The 22,405-nt window shown below is 43.0% G+C and overlaps 1 protein-coding gene across 7 annotated transcripts in view; it reads right to left on the bottom strand.

Annotated features, from left to right (window-relative positions):
* The window catches only part of ATG7 (autophagy related 7), a 245,926-nt gene that overhangs the window by 28,347 nt on the left and 195,174 nt on the right, over positions 1-22,405 (bottom strand). For 5 of the 7 annotated variants that reach the window (XM_059161746.1, XM_059161745.1, XM_059161750.1 and 2 more), the window contains one exon: positions 4,007-4,583. The exons of the other annotated variants lie outside the window; for them this stretch is intronic. In XM_059161746.1, the coding sequence (XP_059017729.1) occupies positions 4,359-4,583 (225 nt within the window). In that variant the 3' untranslated portion in view covers positions 4,007-4,358. Of the gene's footprint in view, positions 1-4,006; positions 4,584-22,405 lie in introns of those variants that run through there. 7 annotated transcript variants of the gene reach the window in all.

Below are 22,405 nucleotides of genomic sequence, written 5' to 3'. Positions count from 1 at the left end.
TTCTCATTTTTATAAAAGGATAAAAAATTTAAACATCTTAGTAGATCAGGAAAAGTTAACATCCACTCAACAATTTTAGCAAAATGGCAAATCTGTTAACAAAAGGAAGCTTCCTTAATCTAATAAAACCTACAGCAGATATTATAGAAAATAGTAATACTTGAAAAGCATTCTAAGTAAAGTCAGGAACAATTCAAGGAAATCTGCTGTTAGTGCTTTGATTCAACATTATTTTGGCAGCCTTAGCGAATGAAATAAAACAAGAAAAAGTAAGGAGGTATACAAATGGAAGAAGAAGAGCCCAAACTACTGTTAGTTGAAAAAAGGTACGACAGTCTATGTGGAGAATCTGAAAGGAATTTCAGGAGTGCCTCGCTGGCTCAGTTGGTAGAGACTGCAACTCTTGATCTCAGGGGTTCTGAGTTTGAGCCCCATGATGGGTAAAGGGATTACTTAAAAAAATAAACCCTTTAAAAATAAATAGTAAATAATAAAAGGATATTCAGACAAACTGTGAAAACTAATGAGATAGAACAACAATGTTGTTGGACATATAAGCAACATACAACAACCAATAAAAATCAATTTCAAAAATGTAACAGAAGGAATCAGGACATTATTTTAAAATCTCATTGTTTATAAGTTGGGAGTTTAAAAACAAGGAGGATATGGTTCAAGGTTACAGAATCTTACTCTCTGCCTATGAATTTGGAAAAAAAGAGCAGCAATAATCAATCTGTATTGGCACAGAATTCTATGGTTTACTGAGTACGATATTTACTTTGTATAGTCAGAAATATATCAGTAAAGAAGAGTTGAGTGGCTGCCAACAAGTGTGCATTTCTTTTTAGGGTGATGAAAATGTTCTTAAACTGATTGTGGTAATGGTTGCACAATATTTTCTGTGAAAATACTAAATATTGTACACTTTTAGTTGGTCAGTTGTAGGACATGTGAATTATATCTCAGTAAAGCTGTTATTAAAAAACAGTAAATTAGGGCGCCTGGGTGGCTCAGTGGGTTAGGCCGCTGCCTTCGGCTCGGGTCATGATCTCAGGGTCCTGGGATCGAGTCCCGCATCGGGCTCTCTGCTCGGCGGGGAGCCTGCTTCCTTCTCTCTCTCTCTCTCTCTCTCTGCCTGCCTCTCAGTGTACTTGTAATTTCTCTCTGTCAAATAAATAAATAAAATCTTTAAAAAAAAAAAAAAACAGTAAATTAACAAAAAGACAAAACAAAAGAACTTCTCCAAACAAACACATCTTAGAGCTGACAGTAAAGTGTCACCAGCTTGGTAAATTTTTCCCAACAGGTATAAAGTCTTTTTTTATTTTCTGCTTTAACTTCAGAAGAATTTTTGGAAATATTGTTAACTCCCTTTGGGCTTTATTTTATAGTTGGAGAAACTGAAATGCAGAATCTCGCTCAGTCTGGGAAAGCTTCATGGAGAAAGGGAAATGAGTGGATCTTGTTTGCCCTAGAAAGTTCTGGGGAACTTAAAGAAGAAAATAGGTCTGGAGGATAAAAGCTGACAGCTTTATTGAGGAAGAAAAAGTGTGAATGAGATGATTAGCCTGGAAACTTCCTGAACTTTCACCTGTGCCCTTAGAACCTAGTCAGAGTCTCAGCCAAAGGAAGGATTCAGTAAATATTTCTTTAGTACATAAATAAACAAATGGATAAACACCACCAACAAAAAAGAAATACATATTTTGGTCTTTGTCTGTGGCTTTTGGCTACAGCTCCTAAAATGTTTGGAATTTCCTGGGTGACAGAAGCATCTTCTGTTCTAATGAGATGAGCCTTGGTGGGCTCCTGGATGGGGGCTGGTCCCTAGAAAGACCAAACCATATCAGAAACTTGGAACTTTCAACCCCACCTGCCCCCTTGGGGGAGGGGAAAGGAGCTGGAGATTTAATTAATAATCAATAATCAATCATGCCTACATAACAAATGCTTCATAAAAAACCCCTAAAGTATGGGGTTTGGAGACCTGCAGTATTGAACACACGCAGGTGCTGGGAAGGTGGCAGAGGACACAGAAGCTCCACAACTCTTCCCGCATACCTTGCCCTATGGTCTCTTCTATCTGGCTTTTCCTGAATTCTTTTCTTTTTTTTTTTTTTTTAAAGATTTTATTTATTTATTTTAGAAAGAGAGAGAAAACAAGAGTAGGGGGAGCGGCGGAAGGAGAGGGAGAGGCAGAGCGTCCCAAGCAGCATAGTGCCTGACACAGGGCTCAATCCCATGACCCTGAGATTGCAACCTGAGCAGACCAAGTCAGACACTCAACCAACTGAGCCACCCAGGAACCCCTGAGTTCTATTTTTTAAATAATAAGCCAGCAACTGGTAAGTAAACTGTTTTCCTGAGTTCTGGGAGATGCTTTAGCAAATCACTGAAACCGGGGAAGGGGTCATAGGAATCCCTAATCTGTGAGCCAGGTCAGAATGTGCGTAACTTGGGGATCTACTACTTGCAAGTGGCACCTTAAGGAGGGCATGTGGTGGAAGGGCAGTCCTGTGTGACTGAGCCCTTAACCTGCCTCCGGGCAGACAGCATCAGGACACACAGGCTGTGTCCAGAGAGAACTGGAGAACGGCTCAGTGTGGACATCTACAAATTTAGAGGATAGAGGTGTTCTGTGAGTCGGACAAACCATTTTTCCTTCCAACGAGGCTTGTCAAGTTGCACAGTAACACTATAGATTCTCAAATTGTCCTGTGAGGGGTGAATCTATTTTACATGTGAGGAAACAAAGGCTACAGAGTTTCTCAGTCTCTAGTCCTCTGCTTCAAAAAAAGTTTATAACTAGATATTCATTCCGGCTGCATAAAAGATTCTCCATCAACAAACAAGTGAGTACCTACCAAATACCAGGGCAAGGCAGAAACAAATCCCACCGAGGATTTACTGCAAATCTCTTCTGCACGAAGTCAACCACTCAGAACAAAGAGAAGCGGCACTTTTTTTCTACTCCTCTGGAAATAGCTAATGTGAGATTTGAATGGAGGAATAAATGTGCCCAAATTCCATCCTCAATCCTGAAGCAGCTGGGGACAACACAGAATGTGGGCTTGTTGCTGCGTTGTTTCAAGCATTTGCCCACTGATAGGGAGCTGTGTTCTTAATAATGTACAGAGTAGGTACCCTCACCTGAAAGATGACAGGATAATGGGGAGGGGGGCGGTCTGCTGACTCAGAATGCATGGTATTTATTGGTGGCCATAAGAGCAGACTGCACATCCTTTATTAGAATCCTTCCACTTTTTGGAGAAACAAGCAGCAGCTGCCACCATTTTATTATAGGGCACTTTTCTGGTTCTCTAACATGCCACAGTCAGGGAAACCCTAATCCCATTTTTCAGCTCTTTGATGCAGATTTCCCTGGTGGTGCCATGCAGTGGAATGGGCTGCTCTACCAATGGGTGGAAGGAAATGCCTGCTTTACCCTCTGTTAAATGAGGGGGAGGGGGAAGCCTGCCAGGCAGATCATCAAAAATAGGGTACACAGAACAGGGAAAGGTGTGGGGCTCCTTCTGATGGAGAAACATGGGTGAGAAAAACAGAGAATGCTTCAAATGCTTTTTTTTTTTTTTTTTTTCAGATAAAAGTTTGTTTTATTGAATGACTGATCTGTCTTATTGCCGAGGCCACTATGTACAGACAAAAGAGAGGGAGTTTTATTTCTTGGTCTCTTCCTCCTTGGACAGAGTCTTGATGATTTCCTCCTTCTTGGCCTGAAGCTGCTCTTCATGGTGCTTGCGAGCCTCCTTGGTCTTTGATCTGCCAGCCTCATCCTGGTCAGCCAGAAGCTTCTTGTAGCTTCTTGTGAGCCTTGTCTGCCTTCAGCTTGTGGATGTGTTCCATGAGAATCCGCTTGTTTTTGAACACGTTACCCTTCACTTTCAGGTACAGGCTGTGATACATGTGGCGATCAATCTTCTTAGATTCACGATATCTTCTGAGTAGTTGGTGCAGAATTCGCATCCTCCTCATCCAGGTTACCTTCTCTGGCATTCGAGCATTGGCAGTACCTTTCCTCTTACCAATGCCCATATGCCTGCCCTTCCAGGGGGCCAAAGTGTTCTTCCAGCACCGAGCCTGGGAATGGACAGTCACAGGCTTCCGGATGATCAGCCCATCTTTGATCAGTTTCAGATCTGCTGACAGGAATTGGCATTGGTGATTTCATTCGTCTCTTGGGGTCCAACCAGACCTTCTTTTTGCCACAGTGGAGGACACTGGAGGCAAGCCTCTTCTGAAGCCTGCTTTTGAACAAGATTTTTACAAACTCTTTTGCCTGTTTCAGCCTAGGGCCATATACTTGAAATGATAAAAGCAGTTCTTTCAATTCATTGTTAAATCCTAGAATTCCCACAGCTAGTATCAACATGCCGGGCTGTGGCTACAGAAAACAAAAGGGTGGGGGCCTGGGCTGGGGGCCACAAGGTGTTCCAGTTAAAACCAGACAAGCAGAAATGCAAGATTTTGTGTCCCACCAACCCTTTCCACAGGCATGGTTGAATTTTCCCCTTCTTGTCCAGTTTTTCCATGTTAGCTGGATTTAGCAACTGTTGTTTTGGCTGTAATCAGAGATCCAGTGTGGTATAATTATTCTAACATCACAAGGTACAGTTTCATTTCCAGAGCTGACATTTTAAAACCTTTGCCAATATTACCAGAGCACTTCCTTTAGAGTATGTGAAAGGAAATCGGTACCAGGGCGACGCAGTAAATCAGGTTTCATTGAAGCTCCTGCCCTCCCAAAGGCAAATCAACATTTAGGGCTCCCAGAGGAAAGGTAGGGCAGATTTCCCCATTACTCTAAATCAAACACTGTGGAGTACTTCACCTCTGCCCAAATGTACATGAGGAAGGAGTCCTGCATATGGTACAAATTAGAAAGCATCCTCCCCCTTCCTCTCTCTAGGCCTAGAGACAAGCTAGATAGCTATGCCTTGTATGCAATGAGTCACCAGGATAGAGGGTAAAATCATGGTTGGGTAAGAACTTTAGGAAGATCATTTTAACAGAATTAGACATTCCCTCCCTCCCTCCACCCTTCCACCAAAGAATGAGGGAAAGGTACTAATTTTAGTTTATACACCAAACATTCACAGATCATTGTCACAATGTCTGGTTGATCCTTACAACTTGAAGATGTTCTAAGGAAGGACCTGAGTTGGGTGTTACAAGCACTGGAGGAAGCATTTCCTATATGACACAAAATGACGTCACCAATATTTTCCAGGTACTTTTTACAAAGTGTGATCACACAATGTCATTAGCCCCTCTGAAAAGCCCTTTGAGGTCTCAGTGTGACCATTTTACAGGTGGGGAAAAAAGGTGGAGACAGGAAAAGCAAGTGACTTAAGGCCATATGGCTGGTGGGTAGCTGGCTGGGACCGGACCTCTGCTCTGTTTGATTCTAGATCCAGAGCTGTCTACGAATTTGTGAAAAGGAGCTTTCTTTCTTTCTTTCTTTTTTTAAAGATTTTATTTATTTATTTGACACAGAGAGAGAGATCATAAGTAGGCAGAGAGGCAGGCAGAGAGAATGGGGGAAGCAGGCTCCCCGCTGAGCAGAGAGCCCCAAGCGGGGCTGGATCCCAGGACCCTGAGATCATGATGTGAGGCTTAACCCACTGAGCCACTCAGACACTGAATCAAAACAGTGAGGGTGATCACCGCCTGCCTACAGCGCTTGGCAGCCCTGCTACTGACTGACACGGCTGTGCTTGAATGCAGACACGTCAGACTCGGAGTAGTGGACACACAATGAGCAATCAACACGCTAGCCCCAAGGCTGAGGTTTGTTTGAATTTGTTATTGACAGTCACATGGAATTGCCCAGTAAACAGTTTGAAAATTGGGTGGGCCATTTTGATAGAATTTAGTCTCAATTCCTTGCCTAGGCATGACCGGTTCTGTTCCAAGCCCCTCCCAGCCCTGTGCAGACACAGAAGAGGTGTGTAAAAGCCTTGCACATCCTCTGCTGATTCACTTGGCCAACCTGCAGAGCTGTGAACTCTGTGAGGCTCATCACTCCTCCTTGATTAGCAAGTTCTGAGCTTATTCAGGAATTCCCCAGTGTCTCCTAGCACAGAATGATGTTTCAAATTACTGCAAACTCACCTGTAGCTAGGAGAAAGTAGCCAACACACAAAAGGATGGTTGGCTCCAAAAATACTCAACTTTTGGCTTTTAGATGTCAGGTTTCCCTGACACTCTGCCAAAGAGATTTGCCAGTCTCTGCTGTAGTTTAACCCTTCCAAGGAAAGCTCCCAAACAGAAGATAAGCAGGTAAAAGGAGGTGAATGGGGTCGGGGACATTAAAAAATCTCCTACTCCCAAGAACAACCGCTGGGTTAAGGGCTTGTGCTGTGGGGATGGATCACTCTGAAATGGAACCCTAGCTTGGCCACTTATTAGCTAATTACTTGGGGGTGAGTCACATAAGCTCTCTGCCCCTCAGCGTCCTTTCTAACCAATGAGAATAACAATGGTCACTATCTCAAGCAGCTGTGGTGAAGACTCAGGACATACAGGCCAGGAGGCACTCAAAGGTTTATCTACTCTGTTACTATTGTCAGCAGTTGCCATCTATAGTCACTAAATGCATGGAAAATTCCCCATAAAGCTTCCTGGGACATCCATGCAAAGCTGATCCCCTTGCCGGCCCTGGCAGCACATCCGAAAGAGGTGCAGAGGGCAGAGTCTCTTTGGGGCAGAGTCTCACGTTAGAGGGTCTTCACCGTCCCTTACACAGCTTGCCGCCGCCCACTATCCTACCACTCTGCGCGCCTTGCCTCTCACCTAGAACGTAGGCCTATTCTTCTCCTTGACAGCATACGCATCATCTCTGAGGTTGAGTCGACACCTCTGTGACGCTGTTCCTTTCCCAAGCTGGTGCCAGCCACGCTGATTTCCATTAGAACTTCGTCAGCACGTGGTGTGCACAGCGGCATTCTCGTCCATCCAGCAGTTTCATGAGTTCCTGGCCTCTCCACCTCACCCTTACTCCTGGCAACTCATTTCTGCATTGTGCTTTACAGATCCCTAATGTGCTACACCTGTTATCTCACCATTGGTGGTGTGTTGGGGCTCTCCCTCCAACACCTCTGTTAGACACTTTTACCATCATCCCCTTGTTACAGAACAGGCCACTGAGAACCTGATAACCTACAGCTGTCCACTCCACATTCTTCCCCTCAAATCCCCACGCATGGCCTGGAACAACAGTGCCCTCAAATTAAGCTAACATGGCAGCTTTCATACTAGGAAATGCTTGCATGTTTGCAGGGTGTTGGTGCCCTGGAGAGGACTCACAGTGAACTGTGCCTTGTTCTCAGGAGTGAGTGAGATGTGAGGCACTGGAAGGTGAGGGATCCTACCAAATACTGACTTTTTTAAAAAGGGCAAAGTTGCATCCCAAACACACTGCTGGTTACTGACAAGCTGAAGCCTGGACCCACAATGGTTTCCAGAACCAAGCTTGTCAGGTCATTGAAATTTCTGCTGTAAGGCAACAGGGAAGCCTCAGAGGTGCAGGGTCTGAGCTGAGGTCCTGCTTGCAGTATATGCTCGTTATTTGTTGGGGGTCATTGCTTCCATGGGGTGTGAGCTCTTCCAGGGCAGGGACATAACTTCCTCACACCTGGTTCTCCAGCCCATCTGGCATAGCACCTGGCTCAGCAGCCACTAGTAGTGGCCCTAAGGCCTACTGTTTAGCATGTACGTACTGCTGAGCTATAAGCCAGTACTCTTAAAGGGATTCTATCTCTTTAATCCTTAAAATATCCTTAAAATGTTGAGAGTCTGACTCTTGGTTTTGGTTCAGGTCATGAACTCCAGGTCATGAGATCCAGCCCCATCTGCTGAAGATTCTCTCGCCCACTTTCCCTCTCCTTCTGCCACTGCCTCCACCATCCCCCGCCATGCACACGCAGATGCTCTAAAAATAAATAAATCTTTTTAAAAAAAAAATGTCCTGGGGTACCTGGGTGGCTCAGTCAGCTAAACACCTACCTTCAACTCAGGTCATGATTGCAGGGTCCTGGGATGGAGTCTGCACTGGGCTCCCTGCTCAGTCGGAGCCTGCTTCTCCCTCTACTCCACACTTGTGCTGTCACTATCCCTATCTTTCTCTCTCAGCTAAATAAATAAAATCTTAAAAAAAAATGTCCTGATGAGGGAGGTGGATGTATCATCTTCCCTTGTTTACTGAATGAATAAACAAAAGGAAGGCGGTGGATTTCAGACATGCTAGTTCTCTACCAGCATACTGGTGGAGAAGGAGTTTTATCCAGGGGTGCCCCTGTCATGGTAAAGCAGCATGCTTAGTAGAGAGGTTTGGTGGGGAGGGGGGAGCATTTGGTTGAAGTGGGTTCAAATCCAGCTGTGTCCCTTCTTAGCTGCATGACTCTGGGTAAGTTTACTGAATTTTGCTGAGCCTCAGTTTCTTGGCCTCAGGAGATTCTTATGAAAATTAAGTGAATGTGTGTGCAAAGTCTCAAGCAAGAGCTGCCATTTGGGGAGGTGTTAGGCTCCCTCCTCCCATCACTCACTCCAAGACCAGCACAGCCTCAACCTATGTGAATGTGGTCTCCAAACTATACCCATTTTAAAATGCCAATATGAAGTATCATTATCTGAAAGTAGGGAGAGAAACAAAAAATGGTTAAGGTGTATGAAAACTCTCACCAGTTGACTTCACTGACAGTAAGTAAATAATACTGTGTGCATGACTGTAGGACACTTGTATGCACTGTATCCCTCTACCCCAAGGAGGGTTGGTTGCATAAGAACAAAATCTGAGTAAGATTCACTATCTAAATCTATTCCACCAAGGAAGCGAGGGTTCTGAAATACCCTCATCTACTTATTTCTTCATCATTAAAATGGGGATTGTTTGTAAAACATGTCTAATTACATTCTGCTTTAAACACCCCCACCCCGAGTCTATCCAGTGCCAAGGTTCATCTGTAGTCCCTCAGCCTGGCAGGGAAACCCCTATATGATATGGCTTCTGCCTATGTGAGCAGCTTTGTATCCCACATCTTGCTCATGTGAATGATTTGCTCAGGCCAAACTGATCACCTCACTGGCCCAAATCTCCTTCTATGTTCTCCCCTGCCTCTCTTGTGGGACTGCTCTGATACTCTGACTACTCAGGTCTTAGACACTGGGAGACCAGTGTATGTACATGTGGCTGTGCACATGTCTTATCCCCAAGCAGATTAGAAATTCCTGGAGATCAGGGACCAAATCTTAGATTTGTTTTCTCCATGGGGATATTTACTTGCTTTCCTTTATGGGAAGCAAAGCATTCCCATCAAATAATAGTCTATTATTAGACTATTCTGGTACATCTAGAAGAACTTTGAATGCAAGAGTTTTTCGACCTTTGGTGCATACCGGAATTGACTGTGGAGCTTTTCTTTTTCTAAGATTCATATGACAGGTACCCAGACTTGGGGGTTCTCTTATGTTACATCTGAGGTAAGGTCCTTGCATCTTTATTTTTTAAACATCCCCCAGGTGATTCTGATGTATGTCAGAGGTTAGCAATTACTGCCACCTATCCCTAAAAGGACACACAGACTTCCTTATGCCCCCGTTCTTTCCTAAAGTACAGGAGAAAGCCTGCTGACTTTGACATAGGTGCCATCTGTGCCACTATACTCCGGCCCTCTCTGAACCTCTTCTTCTGTAAAATGTGAGTATCACTAGCTTTACAGGTTTGTGAAGAACAAATGAGACAGTGAAGATCAAACGAAGACAGTGCAAGTTAAAGCACTTTGTAAACTGTTAAATACAAAATGGTACTTCCGCTACTGCTACTGACTGTATTTAGGCCGGATGGGCCACGTTAGATGGGCTTGATGGAAGCAGAGCCTGAATTTGGCCTGAATCAAAAGTAGTGGGGGCCTGAGGGTTCCCAAGAATACAAGACACTTCTCTTCGGTACTTGCCTCTGTGCGTTCCCTCAATTTATATCTGAGGTTCTGGACAGGCGTAGGGCCCCTATTGTTCTCAGGCAAAAGCATCATTCCCTTTGCCCTAGCAATTCCTCATAACACTGCCTCTGGGGCAAGAATTAGGAATGACTTCTTTATGCTTGAGCTACCTACATAGCAGTCACAAGAGGCAAGGGCCTCTCTCATCAGCAACGGTGTGGGGGACTTAGGGGAGCAGGAAAAAAATACCTAGCAACCAAATCTCCACTCAGCCTTGAGCAAAAGCAGAAAGGGTATTCCTGAATCCTACGCTCAACCCAATACTTTCCTGCACACTCATTGGCCCACGCTCCCAGCCTTGAAAAACACTTGCAGGTTACCTGCCAAGGCTTCAACTTCACAAGTGAGGCAGTCATCTGGTCATTGTAAGAGCTAGGCCTAAAATATGGGCAAAGATGTGAACCAAGATACCGCGGCTGTTTCTGGCCATAGGCATGTGGAATATGTTGTTTAGTTAACCAAAGAGTGGTTTTATCCACACAGTTCATTTATTTGCTGACAAAGACCACGGGGGAGAATATTTGACGCCGAACACTCCATACCTAGGATAACTGCAGTGAGAACAGCAGGACAGAGTGGTCAGAAGCAGGCTCTCCAGAGCCCATCTGCCTTAAGATGAGTCCTGGCACTGCCATTTCCTAATTGTAAGCTTAGACAAGTCACTCTACCACTTTCTGCTTGTTTCCTCATATAAAGCGAGGAAGAGAACTTAACCTACCCACATCATGGAAATTCGAGGATGAAATGAGAATGTAAAGTTAGTTATGACAAACAAAACTGGGAATTATTTTTTCTATTGTTTCTATTGCACCTGGGTTCCTTAAGGGACACAAGATGGTTTTAAGGTTTTGGTAGCATTAGTACAGGAAATTCATCGCTGAAAACCTGAAACATACCTTCTCCCCTCCTTCCTTCTTCCCTTTTTCTTCCCCTCCCTTCCTCCCTCAGTCAGAGCTTCAGAGGTTACAGTATTTTCAAACAATAATAGCATGCCCGTGGGGCGCCTGGGTGGCTCAGTGGGTTAAAGCCTCTGCCTTCGGCTCAGGTCATGATCTCAGGGTCCTGGGATCGAGCCCCGCATCGGGCTCTCTGCTCAGCAGGGAGCCTGCTTCCTCCTCTCTCTCTCTGCCTGCCTCTCTGCCTACTTGTGATCTCTCTCCGTCAAATAAATAAATAAAATCTTTAAAAAAAAATAGCATGCCCATCAGAGGACTGACACTCTGGGAAATCTGACAAGTTGGAGTCTCAACATTAAAATTTTGGATTAAAAAATGTTTGAGGCTCAGTAAGGGATAGCCCTGTACTCTGTGTTTATTCACATAGAGCCTTTTTTTTTTTTTTTTTTTTTAATCATGATGAAAAATTTTATAGGGCTAGAATTTCAGAGCTGGAAGGGAACTCTGAGATCAACAGTTCTTTTTCCTTCATTTACCAGATGGGAAAACTGGGGTCAAGAAAGATTAAGGTTGTTTCTATTGTTTACCTTATCATTTAAAATCAATACTTTAAGAAAGAATTGTTAAAATTCAATAAAAGCTATTCTCTTTTAATTAACTTCATTGGCTTTGAGGTTCATATCAAGTTTTTTTATCCAGGCCTTAGCAAGCCCCCAACTGTCAGTTTGGGTATGGGCTACTTTGGGAATGCAAAAGCTGTCAAGTGTTTATTCTAAAATCTAACAATTCCCAGATGTCCATCTATATTCCAGGGTCTGGCTGAAGTCTGATGTATCAAAGAAAAGAGCAGTAACAAAGCAGTGATTTGTAAGGAGACCGTACCTTCCCTGGGTTTTCCTCACACAGTCCGCACGTTGGCAAACACAGCACATTCTAATCCACCTTTCTTTTTTTTTCTTTTTTTAAAAGATTTTATTTATTTGACAGAGAGAGACCACAAGTAGATGGAGAGGCAGGCAGAGAGAGAGAGAGAGAGAAGCAGGCTCCCTGCAGAGCAGGGAGCCCGATGCGAGACTCAATCCCAGGATCCTGAGATCATGACCTGAGCCGAAGGCAGCGGCTTAACCCACTGAGCCACCCAGGCGCCTACTAATCCACCTTTCTAGCCTCCTTTCCCTGATCCTTACCCTCCTCTTCGTGGACCCCTCACCCACAGCTCCCTCCCCTGCTGGCTGTTTAGGCCAGAGCCAGAGCCCAGGGAGGCACCAGAGTCCTTCCTCTCTCTCACTCACCACCCAACTAATCACTGGCACCTGCAGATTCTACCTTCTCAAATTCATCCACTTCTCTCTGGCCTGCTCTTAGCCAAGCCACTATCCTTCTTGAGCCAGCCTATCATCTGCAACCTGTCCTCTGCCCTGTGGCCATCTTTCTGAAGCAGGGATCTAGTTGATCATGTCATCCTGCGCAGAACTCCAAGGTTCTCCCTACAGCTCTAAACATGAACTCTCCATGTACTTGTGTGCCTGACCAAGCTTTCTTTCTATTTGCAGCTCTTTCTAGTCACACCTTAGATGTACCTCTTCCCCTAGAAAGCCTCTAGTGAAGCCTCCACTGGCCAGCCAGCTCCCTTCTATGGCTTCTTTTGGGTATGTCCTCAACCTCCCTCTGAGCTGGGTGCCTGTGTCCCCTAGCTAGGTCAGGCATGTTTAAGAACAGGGGCAGAGGGGCACCTGGGTGGCTCAGTGGGTTAAAGCCTCTGCCTGCCTTCAGCTCAGGTCATGATCCCAGGGTCCTGGGATCGAGCCCCCTATTGGGCTCTCTGTTCAGCGGGAAGCCTGTTTCCTCCTCTCTCTGCCTGCCTCCTCTCTGCCTACATGTGATCTCTGTCTGTCAAATAAATAAATAAAATCTTAAAAAAAAAAAAAAAAAAAGAGGAGCAGAGTTTTTTCCTCAAACTCCTGTATGCTCTGCCTTCTTGTTCTCTCACCACCTCCCCCATCAGCTCCTGACAACCACTGATAACTACTGCCTCCGCAGTTATTCCCTTCCTGGACTGTCGTATAGTTGGAATCATAGTATGTGGTCTCTGCACGCTGGCGTCTTTCACTTAGTAATATGCACTGAAGTTTCCTCCATGTCTTTTTGTGGCTTGACAGCTTATTTCTTTTTAGCACTGAGTAATATTCCACTGTCTGATGTATCATAGCTTATTCACCTACTGAAGGACATCTTGGTGCCTCCAAGTTTTGGGAATTATGAATAAAGTTGCAATAAATATCTGTGTGCAGGTTTTTGTGTGGACATAAGTTTTCAACTCATTTGGGTAAAGCAAGGAGCAAGACTGCTGGATGGATGGTAAGGACATGTCTGGCTTTGTAAGAAACTGTTGCACTGTCTTCCAAAGTGGCTCTTGCATTTTGTATTCCCACCAGCAATGAAAAAGGATTCCTGTTGCTCCATATCCTTTCCAGCATTTGTTTTTGTCATTGTTTTGGATTTGGGCCATCTTAATAAATCTGTAGTGGAATCTCATTATTGCTTTCATTTGCAAATCCCCCAATGACAGATGATAGGGAGCATCTTTTCATATGCTGTTTTGCCATCTGTGTATGTTCTCTGCTGAGGTGGGGGTGCAGATGGGGACTCAGCTCAGAGTCTCAGTACTCTACTGGCACAGAGTTGGTGCTCAACAAATACCAGCTTAGGAATTATGTTAAGAAAAAAAAAAACCCAAAAAACAAAAAAACCAACCCAACCCAACCCAACCCAACCCAACCCAGCCAAACCAAAAGGAATGACAGCTGATCCAAAACACACCTCCCTGCTCCCATGCCTTTTTTCTGGCAGTTTCCCACTTTGACATCTAACTGCATATGCCACGTACTGTCAGGATGGTTTGGGTTTCCCACAGACAGCAGTGCTCTGTGCTGGCTTCAAGCTCCCACAACGTTCTTCTGTTTAATCTCTGTTATCATGCGCACTGTATTTAAACATGGAAGACAGTTTTCTAGCTTATCTTTCAATAAGCTGTAAATCGTTTGAGAGGAAGGATTGACCTTACACACTTAAAAAATATTTTTAAAATTTACAAATAGCAAAAAACTGACATTTTGGGGTAAACAATTCTGTGAGTTTTATACACACCTATGTCTGTGTCACGACCAATACAATCTCACTCACTTCTGATTCTCTTCCTGCCCATGGGACAGCATCTTGGTCTTGTAACTATACACTTAAGACATGTTGAACAGAATTACACTATTTCTCAAGACATAAGCACCCTGAAAAGTGGCAAGTTTTACCAGGTGCCTTTTCTTGAATTAAGATTAAAACCCAATTTATATCAAATCCCCCCCCAGGAATAAAGCAATTTTGAAACCTTGACCAGATACCCCTGGATGTTTCTTGTATTTGGAACATTCTTCACTCTCCTCATCATTCTACCCATACATGCCAGCATCCAGATCAAACACTTTCACGGAACCGTCCCCTTTTCTGAATTCTCTCGATGGATGCACTTCTTCCAAAACTGCCAAACATATGCACATTGATTAGTCACAATGCCTGTCCTGTCTCTGCTACAGGACGGTGGCTCCACACAGGAACCAAGGCTTTTATGCCTCATTCTTCTGTGGCTAGACATGTGCTCTGCCAGGGACTTGATGAACTCACACCTGGCCAATGACTCTTAAAAGCAGAGCAGGTCTAAATGCCCTACTGAATCCACTGTCAACCACAGAAACAGAAATGCAGTGAGCACTGTCTGAGCCTTATTCATGTTGACAGCTAGTGGCTTACACAAGAGTCATCACTATGTTGGCTAATGTATAGTCAATGCACTTGGGCGGTATAGTGTGGGTGACAAGAGTGGGTGGCATTTCCTGGAACAGGCAGACACATCTCAAGTCTCCCTCTCCCAGGGGAAAAACCACCTAGTTCCTTCTGCTCTGGAAATAAGGCCTGAGCACAGGAAATGGCTTGTTGATCTGAAAATGGAAGGTAAAATGGATAGCCCAAACAAAACACTGTAAATGCCCATCTTTGAAGTTTATTACGTTTCTCTTACCAATTCTGAAGTGGGAAGGGGAATATTCTGCTTAATAGATGAGAATATGGGCCTTAAAGTCAGCATGGCCAGACTCAAATTTTGACTACCACTTCCTCTAAGTATGTGATTCGAACAAATAACTTCATCTTTTTAAGCCTTACTTTCCTTTCTGTAACATGGGCATACTAATACTTTAAAGGAGTAGTTATCAGGATTAAATGAGGCAGTTCCTTTAAAGCATTAAACAAAGTATCCGGGACACAACAGTTGCCTATAAAACAGTACCTACTATTTTTATTTTTGCTGCTGTTATGCTGTCTACTTTTCATCAAGCATTTCAATTATAATGCCTTATTTTATTTGATCTTCACTATTATTATAAGATGGGACATTAATCCCAGGGAAAGGCAGAACGAAAGCTCAGAACATGGATGGACATCATTGGTGACCTGTTTTGTGGTCCCTTTGGCCAGACTGCAGCACCAGGCTCTAGGGCCCTTGACCCTGTGGTGGAACTCAGAGGTTGAAACAATCTCTTTTACTTCCAGTACTTGGCCCAAGAAGTGAGAAAGCGCTCCAGCCCTCAGAGCTGGCTGGTGGGTGGAAGGGTGGAGGCAGGGCTCCAAGAGGCAAGCCAGTTGTAAAGTTAAGGAGACACTCAAGGCCATGGGGTGGGTGAAGCCACAGATGCTGGTAATTTATCCAGGGGGACTAAGACTACACATGGCATGCTGCCGACCAATTTAACTTATGCTTGAAGCTATCAATTCTACCCCCAAGCCTGGAAATTTGACTGCCAAGAACAGCATGGTCAAAAACACAGGATGAAAAAGAGCAGGATCAATTTTTGCTTCATGTTGAGAATGTGCTGTTTTCGGCATAAAAACCTGGGGAAAGGATGCAAAGAAAGGGTAGTGCCCGAAGGCAAGCCTCTCGTGTCTGACTGCACATGGCATACGTAGGGGTACCCCACCAGAAGGAAAGAGACCTCTGGAGACCTGGGGAAAAGACAACCCTGGGGAAGGCCTGAGCAGGCGATCTAGTTTATCACCTGGGGCAGAGGTGTTAATCACACATGGGGTTGAGGTTACCTCAAACGAGGCAATTCGGTTCATCAGCAGTAACTCAGGACTTTTTTTTCCCCCAACTTGGGGAAGGGGCAAGTCTACAAAGACAAACAAAAGGTAATATTGTAAAATATACATTCAGGTATGAATGTAGGGAATTGTTCTGCCTGAGAGCCGGTGGGTATCTATTTCAGACAAGGTGGCTAGTCCCAGAGATCCTGTGGCCTAATGGGCGGGGTGGGTGCCATTCTCCCGCGGGATGAAAGAAAGAGAATACTAAAAGGGGGTGAAGATATAGGATTTCAGGCAACTCTGTGCCAGGCATGCATCTTCCTTCTGATTTCTGCAGACACCAGCTGGCGGGGGGAGACAGGCCCACAGAAGAGAGGATCTCCCCAGTGGAAGAGGAAAACAGGGGAAGCCAGAGGGAGAAAGTCATTCTGGGTTCAAAGAAAATCAACTTAGAAAGCTTCCCTTATAAAAATAGCCATTGGCAAAGCCTAGCCTATTTATAACACCCGACCAAGATCACTATCAGATCCTGGGCTGAATCACAAGACCCTGTAAATAATCCTCACAAGTATGGGGCACTGGCTGCCTGATTTATGGGAAGATATTTGAAGCACCACCGGAGCAACTGAGTCAGGGAAAATTTGAGTGCTGGCACCAAATGGTACACTTGCAAGTGGATCTCACTTTACAGAAATAGATAGGTTCCTGAAAAGTTGGCTCTAAGATTAATTCAATTAATAGAGTCATATTTTCCTAGTGAATCACATTTTAAAACTAGAGATGGACGGGGGGGAAGGGAGACAAAAAAAACCAAGACGATGGTGACCCTAAAACTAAATAAAAACCACTCTTCATTCAGCAAACTTTAAAATCACACTTATTTAAAAGGCCATTATAAATGCTCATAAAATAGAAGCAATCAGTCAGCAAATAGTGCCTATGATGTACAGGGAATTGCACCAGGCTTTGTGGGGGTTTCCCTTGGGAGCTCACAATCTCGGACTTTAAAGAAAATAACATTGAGCATTCATGTTCCATCAGAAAACACCCCCTGGGATGGAGACAAGAGGTGTGCACGAGAGGCTGCCTGGCCCTTGAAGTGCTATTTGGGCTCGGACCAGCTCTGTTTCCCTCCTGCCAGAGCCAAGAGGGTTTGCCGGTTAAGTAGGCCTTTTCAGACTCTTTTCTTCTTTTTTTATAAACTAGAAGCTGTCGGCTATGTGGTGCTGTGTCAAAATTGCTATTTATTTAACTAACTTAAAAAAAAAAAAAGAAAAATGAAAAACCCTCATGATCTGGGTACCTTAATAAAATGAGAAGAGTTAAGGTATTTAAAGCTCTCTGAAAAGTTAAAAGCTGCATGCACAACTGAAGGAGTTGTTATTTTAAACTTTAAAGGGCATTTGCTCAAGGGATTTGTTTGTTTGGAAAAAGTCTGCCTCCTTCTACTTTTTATGCTCTCTTGCACATAGCCTATTACTGGTCACTGGTGACAGGACTAGATATCTATTTGTTATTGGTTCTGTCAGTACAGATGGTGACATACTGAGTCTACTTTGAATAAGGGACAAACACACCCTGACAGGGATGAGACTGCGGTCTCTGAGCTAATAATGTTGTTGCCGGTGATTGCAGGCATATGCACAGAGTTGGGGCAAAGTAGTTCAAAATATGCTATATCCCTTAGACACTATACATCTCAGGAACTGGTAACACAGGGAGCCTGTCCACAGCTAGTAAGAGTGAAATTCTTCCTGGCATTTCTGAATCAGATCTGAAAATGCACAAAATGTCAGAGAATAAACAGCCATTTTTGAATAATAGGAACACATTTTTTTGTTTGTTTGTTTCAGTTCCATAGTGATGAATGAAGTTGTAGCAGAGACTGCTATTTATCCTAATATCACCTCTTCTCTTCCTTTTACTGGCAGAACTGCTTTCAGATTTTTAATAGCAACGTAAAGGGTTGCCCTGAAGACTACATTTCCCAGACTGCCTTACACTACAGGTGGTTATGTGACCGCCTGTTGACCAATGGGGATGGAAAACACTTCCAGCTCATGTCCTTTAAAAGAGATATCACTGACCCTTGCCCTTTCCACAATCTAGAGGGTGGACTTGGCATTGCCAAGCCAGCTTTGACATCCTCTGGCAAGGGTTCTTAACCCTGAAGTCCACAGATACTCCCCCCACCCCACCACAAGGGATCAATAAATAGGAATGCTGCTCTTGTAAACTTGGATGGGAAGAAAACTATGCAACTTTCTTTTCATTAATGTCTATCTGAAATTTAGCATTTCCTTCAGTTATCATGTAGGGAACAAACCATAAATGGAATCTGCCATATCCATGACTGTCACCAACTGAAATTATAGGTATTTTCACATCACATTTGCTATGGATTATCTTGAAAAAAATCACATACACTTATCAATACTTTGAAATTATAGTGGCCATTAGATTTGCCACCAGATCATTACTTGGTGTATTAATGAAGCACACGTTGTAATATCATGAGTTCATCTTATTTTTTTATACTTTGACAATTATATTTCAACATTAATTAACTTCTATTATAATCCTACATATTTTATATTAGACATTTAAAAATATTACTCTGTGAAGTAGTCTGTAGGTTTTGTCATAGTGCCAAAGGGATCGATGGCACCAAAAATACATTAAGAAGCTTTACCTAGGGGATGGCAGAGCAATAATATTTATGAAACTCAGGTCTGTGGATGACTTTGTAGAGCAGAACTATCCTTGAAGTTCTGGACCATTCCTTTAGATCAGGGCTGCCCAAAATACTTTCTGGGATGATGAAAATGTTCTATATGTGCTGTTCAATACAACAGTCTCCAGTCAAGCGGCTCCTAAGTGCTTGAAATGTGGCCAGTGCAAATGAGAAACTGAATTTTAAATTTTATTTAATTGTACTTGATTTAAATGTAAATAGCTACAAGTACGTAGTGGCTACCATATTGGATAGCACAGCTCTAGATTGTTATATGAGAGGGAAACAGATTTCCGTCTTGTTTGAACTGCCGTATTTTTGGTCCTCCCCCTGTTATAGTACTTTAACCTATACCTTAACTAATACACAACCCTACCTAGAGTCAATAATAATAATAATATACCAGGGATAGAAGGTACATTTGTACAAACTCAACACATAAAGATACTTGCAAATTGAAACCAAGAATTGTAATAGGAATTTTCTAGTTACAAGTCATTCCCATATACATTATTTTGCCTGATATCTATTATCACCCTGTGATAATTATTGTCCCTATCTTATTCCCAAAGAGGTTAGGTGACTTTGCTGAAGTCACACAGAGAGTATAGCCAGGAGTCAAATCCGTATCTTACCACCACCACACCATGTACTTTCCAGCATTTTGACACTCTGGACGGCAATCCCACCCCCTGATTCCTGGGGAGGAGAGAGGAGGCAGTGGAGGTTCAATCAGTCACCAATGGCCAAATATGTAATCACTTATGCCTGTGCAACGAAGGCTCCATAAAAACTCAAAAGGATGAGGTTCAGAGACCTTACAGGTTAGTGAACAAGAACACTCCCATGTACCACTGTGCTGAGCCCCAAACTCCACAAGGACAGAGCTCCTTTGTTTGGGTCCTCACCCCATTATCTCTTCATCTGGCTACTGATTTATATCCTTTAATAGCCTTTATAATAACTCAGTAATCTACTTAGATGATACCCAGAGTTCTGTGAGCCACTAGTAAATTAACTGAACCCAAGGAGAGGGTCACGGGAACCTCTGATTTCTAGCCCAGTGGATAATCACGTGGACTTGTAACTGGCATTGAAAGTGGAATGCAGTCTTGTAGGACTGATGCAAGCTGATATCATCCCTGGGTAGACAGTGTCAGAATTGAGTTGAGCTGTAGGACACCTGGCTGGTATCAGAAAATTGCGTGGTGTGGTGTGAGAGACTCCTCCCCCAATAGGAACTGGGTACTAAATCTTTAATGTCTACAGTGTTACTTCTTGACTTCATGATTTTCCCCCCTCAGGCTGAAGCACTGTGTATCCATTTCCCATTTTGGTAAATGAGAATTCAGCTATCTTCCACTAAGTGCCCCCTCACCCCTACAATCACAAACTCTTATCTTACCCTCCTTTCATCTTGTCAACATAATTATAATTCCATTTAGATCAGTATCTAATTGCTCTATCAACGTGCACTGTGTAATATGCTAGGATTACTTTTCATTTCTTCTCCGAGGTTGTTTTCCCTGGAGTTAACAACTGTCTTTTTTGTTTTACTTTGTTCTTAAGTACCTATCCATAATTTAATCCCCAACTTTCTGCCAATTGTCTAAATCTCCTAAATAAATGCTCAGACACATTAAGTATTTAAAGAACTTTATTTCCTTAACAAAATCTGTGCTGGAGCCTTCTGCCCTGATCCAGTCTGTTATAGTTGTCCTTACTGCTTCAGGTCATCCTGATATCTCCCTTCACCATTATTCTGAGGATTCCTCAGTCTCCCTCCTATGTGCCATCTGCTTTTTCCCATTTACCATGTCTTCTTCTTTCTTGGTTTATTTTTGTGTTTTTAGAGTTCATCCTTCAGTGGTTTCCTCAAAAAGGGTGAATAAAAGGTAAATTTTTGAAGAGCTTGTGTACCTGAAAATGGCTTTATTCTAGCTTCATACTCGAGTAAGAGTATGACTGGATATAGAATTTAGTTTAGAAATAATTTTCCTTCATGGTTTGAAAGCATTGTTTCATTGACTTCTGGTTTCTAGTATACTTACTGAGAAGTGGAAAACCATTCTGATTTTTGATTCTCTGTGTGTGACCTTATTTTTTCCTCTCTTTAAGTGGTAGTTATTTTTTGACTCCACTGTTCTGAAATTTCATCATGATGGGCCCTGGTGTTGGTTACTGTCATTCACTGTTTTGACCCTTCTACTACAATCTTGAGTCTTTCAATTTTGGGAAAGTTTTTTTTAATTCCTTCTTTATTTTTTCCCAGTGTTTTCTCTCTCTCTCTCTCTCTCTCTTTTTGCAACTTCTGTCATCTGGATGTTGGCTCTCCTACCCCAATCCATAATTTGCTTATCCTTTATACCCTATTTTTCATTTCCTTTTAATTCCTGGAAGACATCCTGAATTTCATAGTCTACTCTTTCTGTTGAATTTTAAACTTACTGCATTTTTAATTTCTGAGTTTTTTTTCATTATCTGAATATCCCTTTTCATGGCCCTTTGTTCTTCTTTCATGAATATAATCTTTTATCTCAATGAGAATATAAATAATAGAGGAATATTTTGGAGTACCTAAAATTTTCATCTCTTGACATGGTCTGTTTCCTTCAAATTTAGTTTAGTCTCTGTCTTTAAGTTAGATGCCTAGAAATACTTGGTTTCTGCTCCTATTTAAGTAATTACTCAAAAGTTGTTTGAGGTCTACTGTGGACTTCACTGCAAGGTCATCTAGCTGAGCAATCATGTCACAGAGTTCCTGGTATTTTCTCTTTAGGGTTGGGCAAACTCCCTGGAGATGGAGCATTCTCTCTCCGGTCTGAAAGGTATTTAAGCTTGATGATCTGTGTTGTGGAAGCCCAGCGTGGGGAGGTCTGATATCTCTGTATTTAGTATGTAAACATTCGTTCAATCCCATGTTTTCAGTGATATATATTCTACTTTCAACTCTGATATGTCCTGTCCAGAAACTCTGTATTATTCTGACCAGAAAGTAAACTTTGTTTCCTACTTGGAGCTGGGTAGGGAGTTGTCCTATTGTGCAAAAGCTATCATGATTGTTTAGGGATCTAATTGCCTCTTAAGACATTCAACCAACCCTCCTGTTTAAGTCTCATATTTACTTCCCATCTTCAGATGCATCTACTGTCCCCAATTCTCAAGTCTTCAAGTAGATCTGTGGAAACTCTTGGCTTTCTTTACTGGCTGGTTTAGAATTTAACTTTCCTTCTGTCCATATCTTTTAGTTAGTTTGAACTGCTGTATCAAAAGCACCACCGGCTGGGTAATTTAAGCAACAAACATTTGTTTCTCATAGTTTGTGCCAGCAGATTTGGTGTCTGGTGACAGCCTGCTTCCTAGTACATAGATGACTATCTTTTCACTGTATCCTCACATGGTGGAAGGCCAAGGGAATTCTTTGAAATTCCTTTCATAAGGCAACTAATCCCATTCATGAGCAGTCCACCACTATGACCTAGTCAACTCCTAAAGGCCACACATCTCCAAATACCATGACATTGGAGATTAGTTTATCAATTTTAGTGGGATGCAAACATTCAGTCAGTCTGCCGCATTATCTTTCCAGACTCCAAATCTTTTGTTGCCATTGTTTACTCTCCTAT

The sequence above is a fragment of the Mustela lutreola genome, chromosome 2 (genome assembly GCF_030435805.1).
Source record: "Mustela lutreola isolate mMusLut2 chromosome 2, mMusLut2.pri, whole genome shotgun sequence".
Classification (NCBI taxonomy): Eukaryota; Metazoa; Chordata; class Mammalia; order Carnivora; family Mustelidae; genus Mustela; species Mustela lutreola.
Note: the sequence above shows the minus strand (reverse complement) of the source record. Positions and strands in the feature narration are given on the sequence as shown.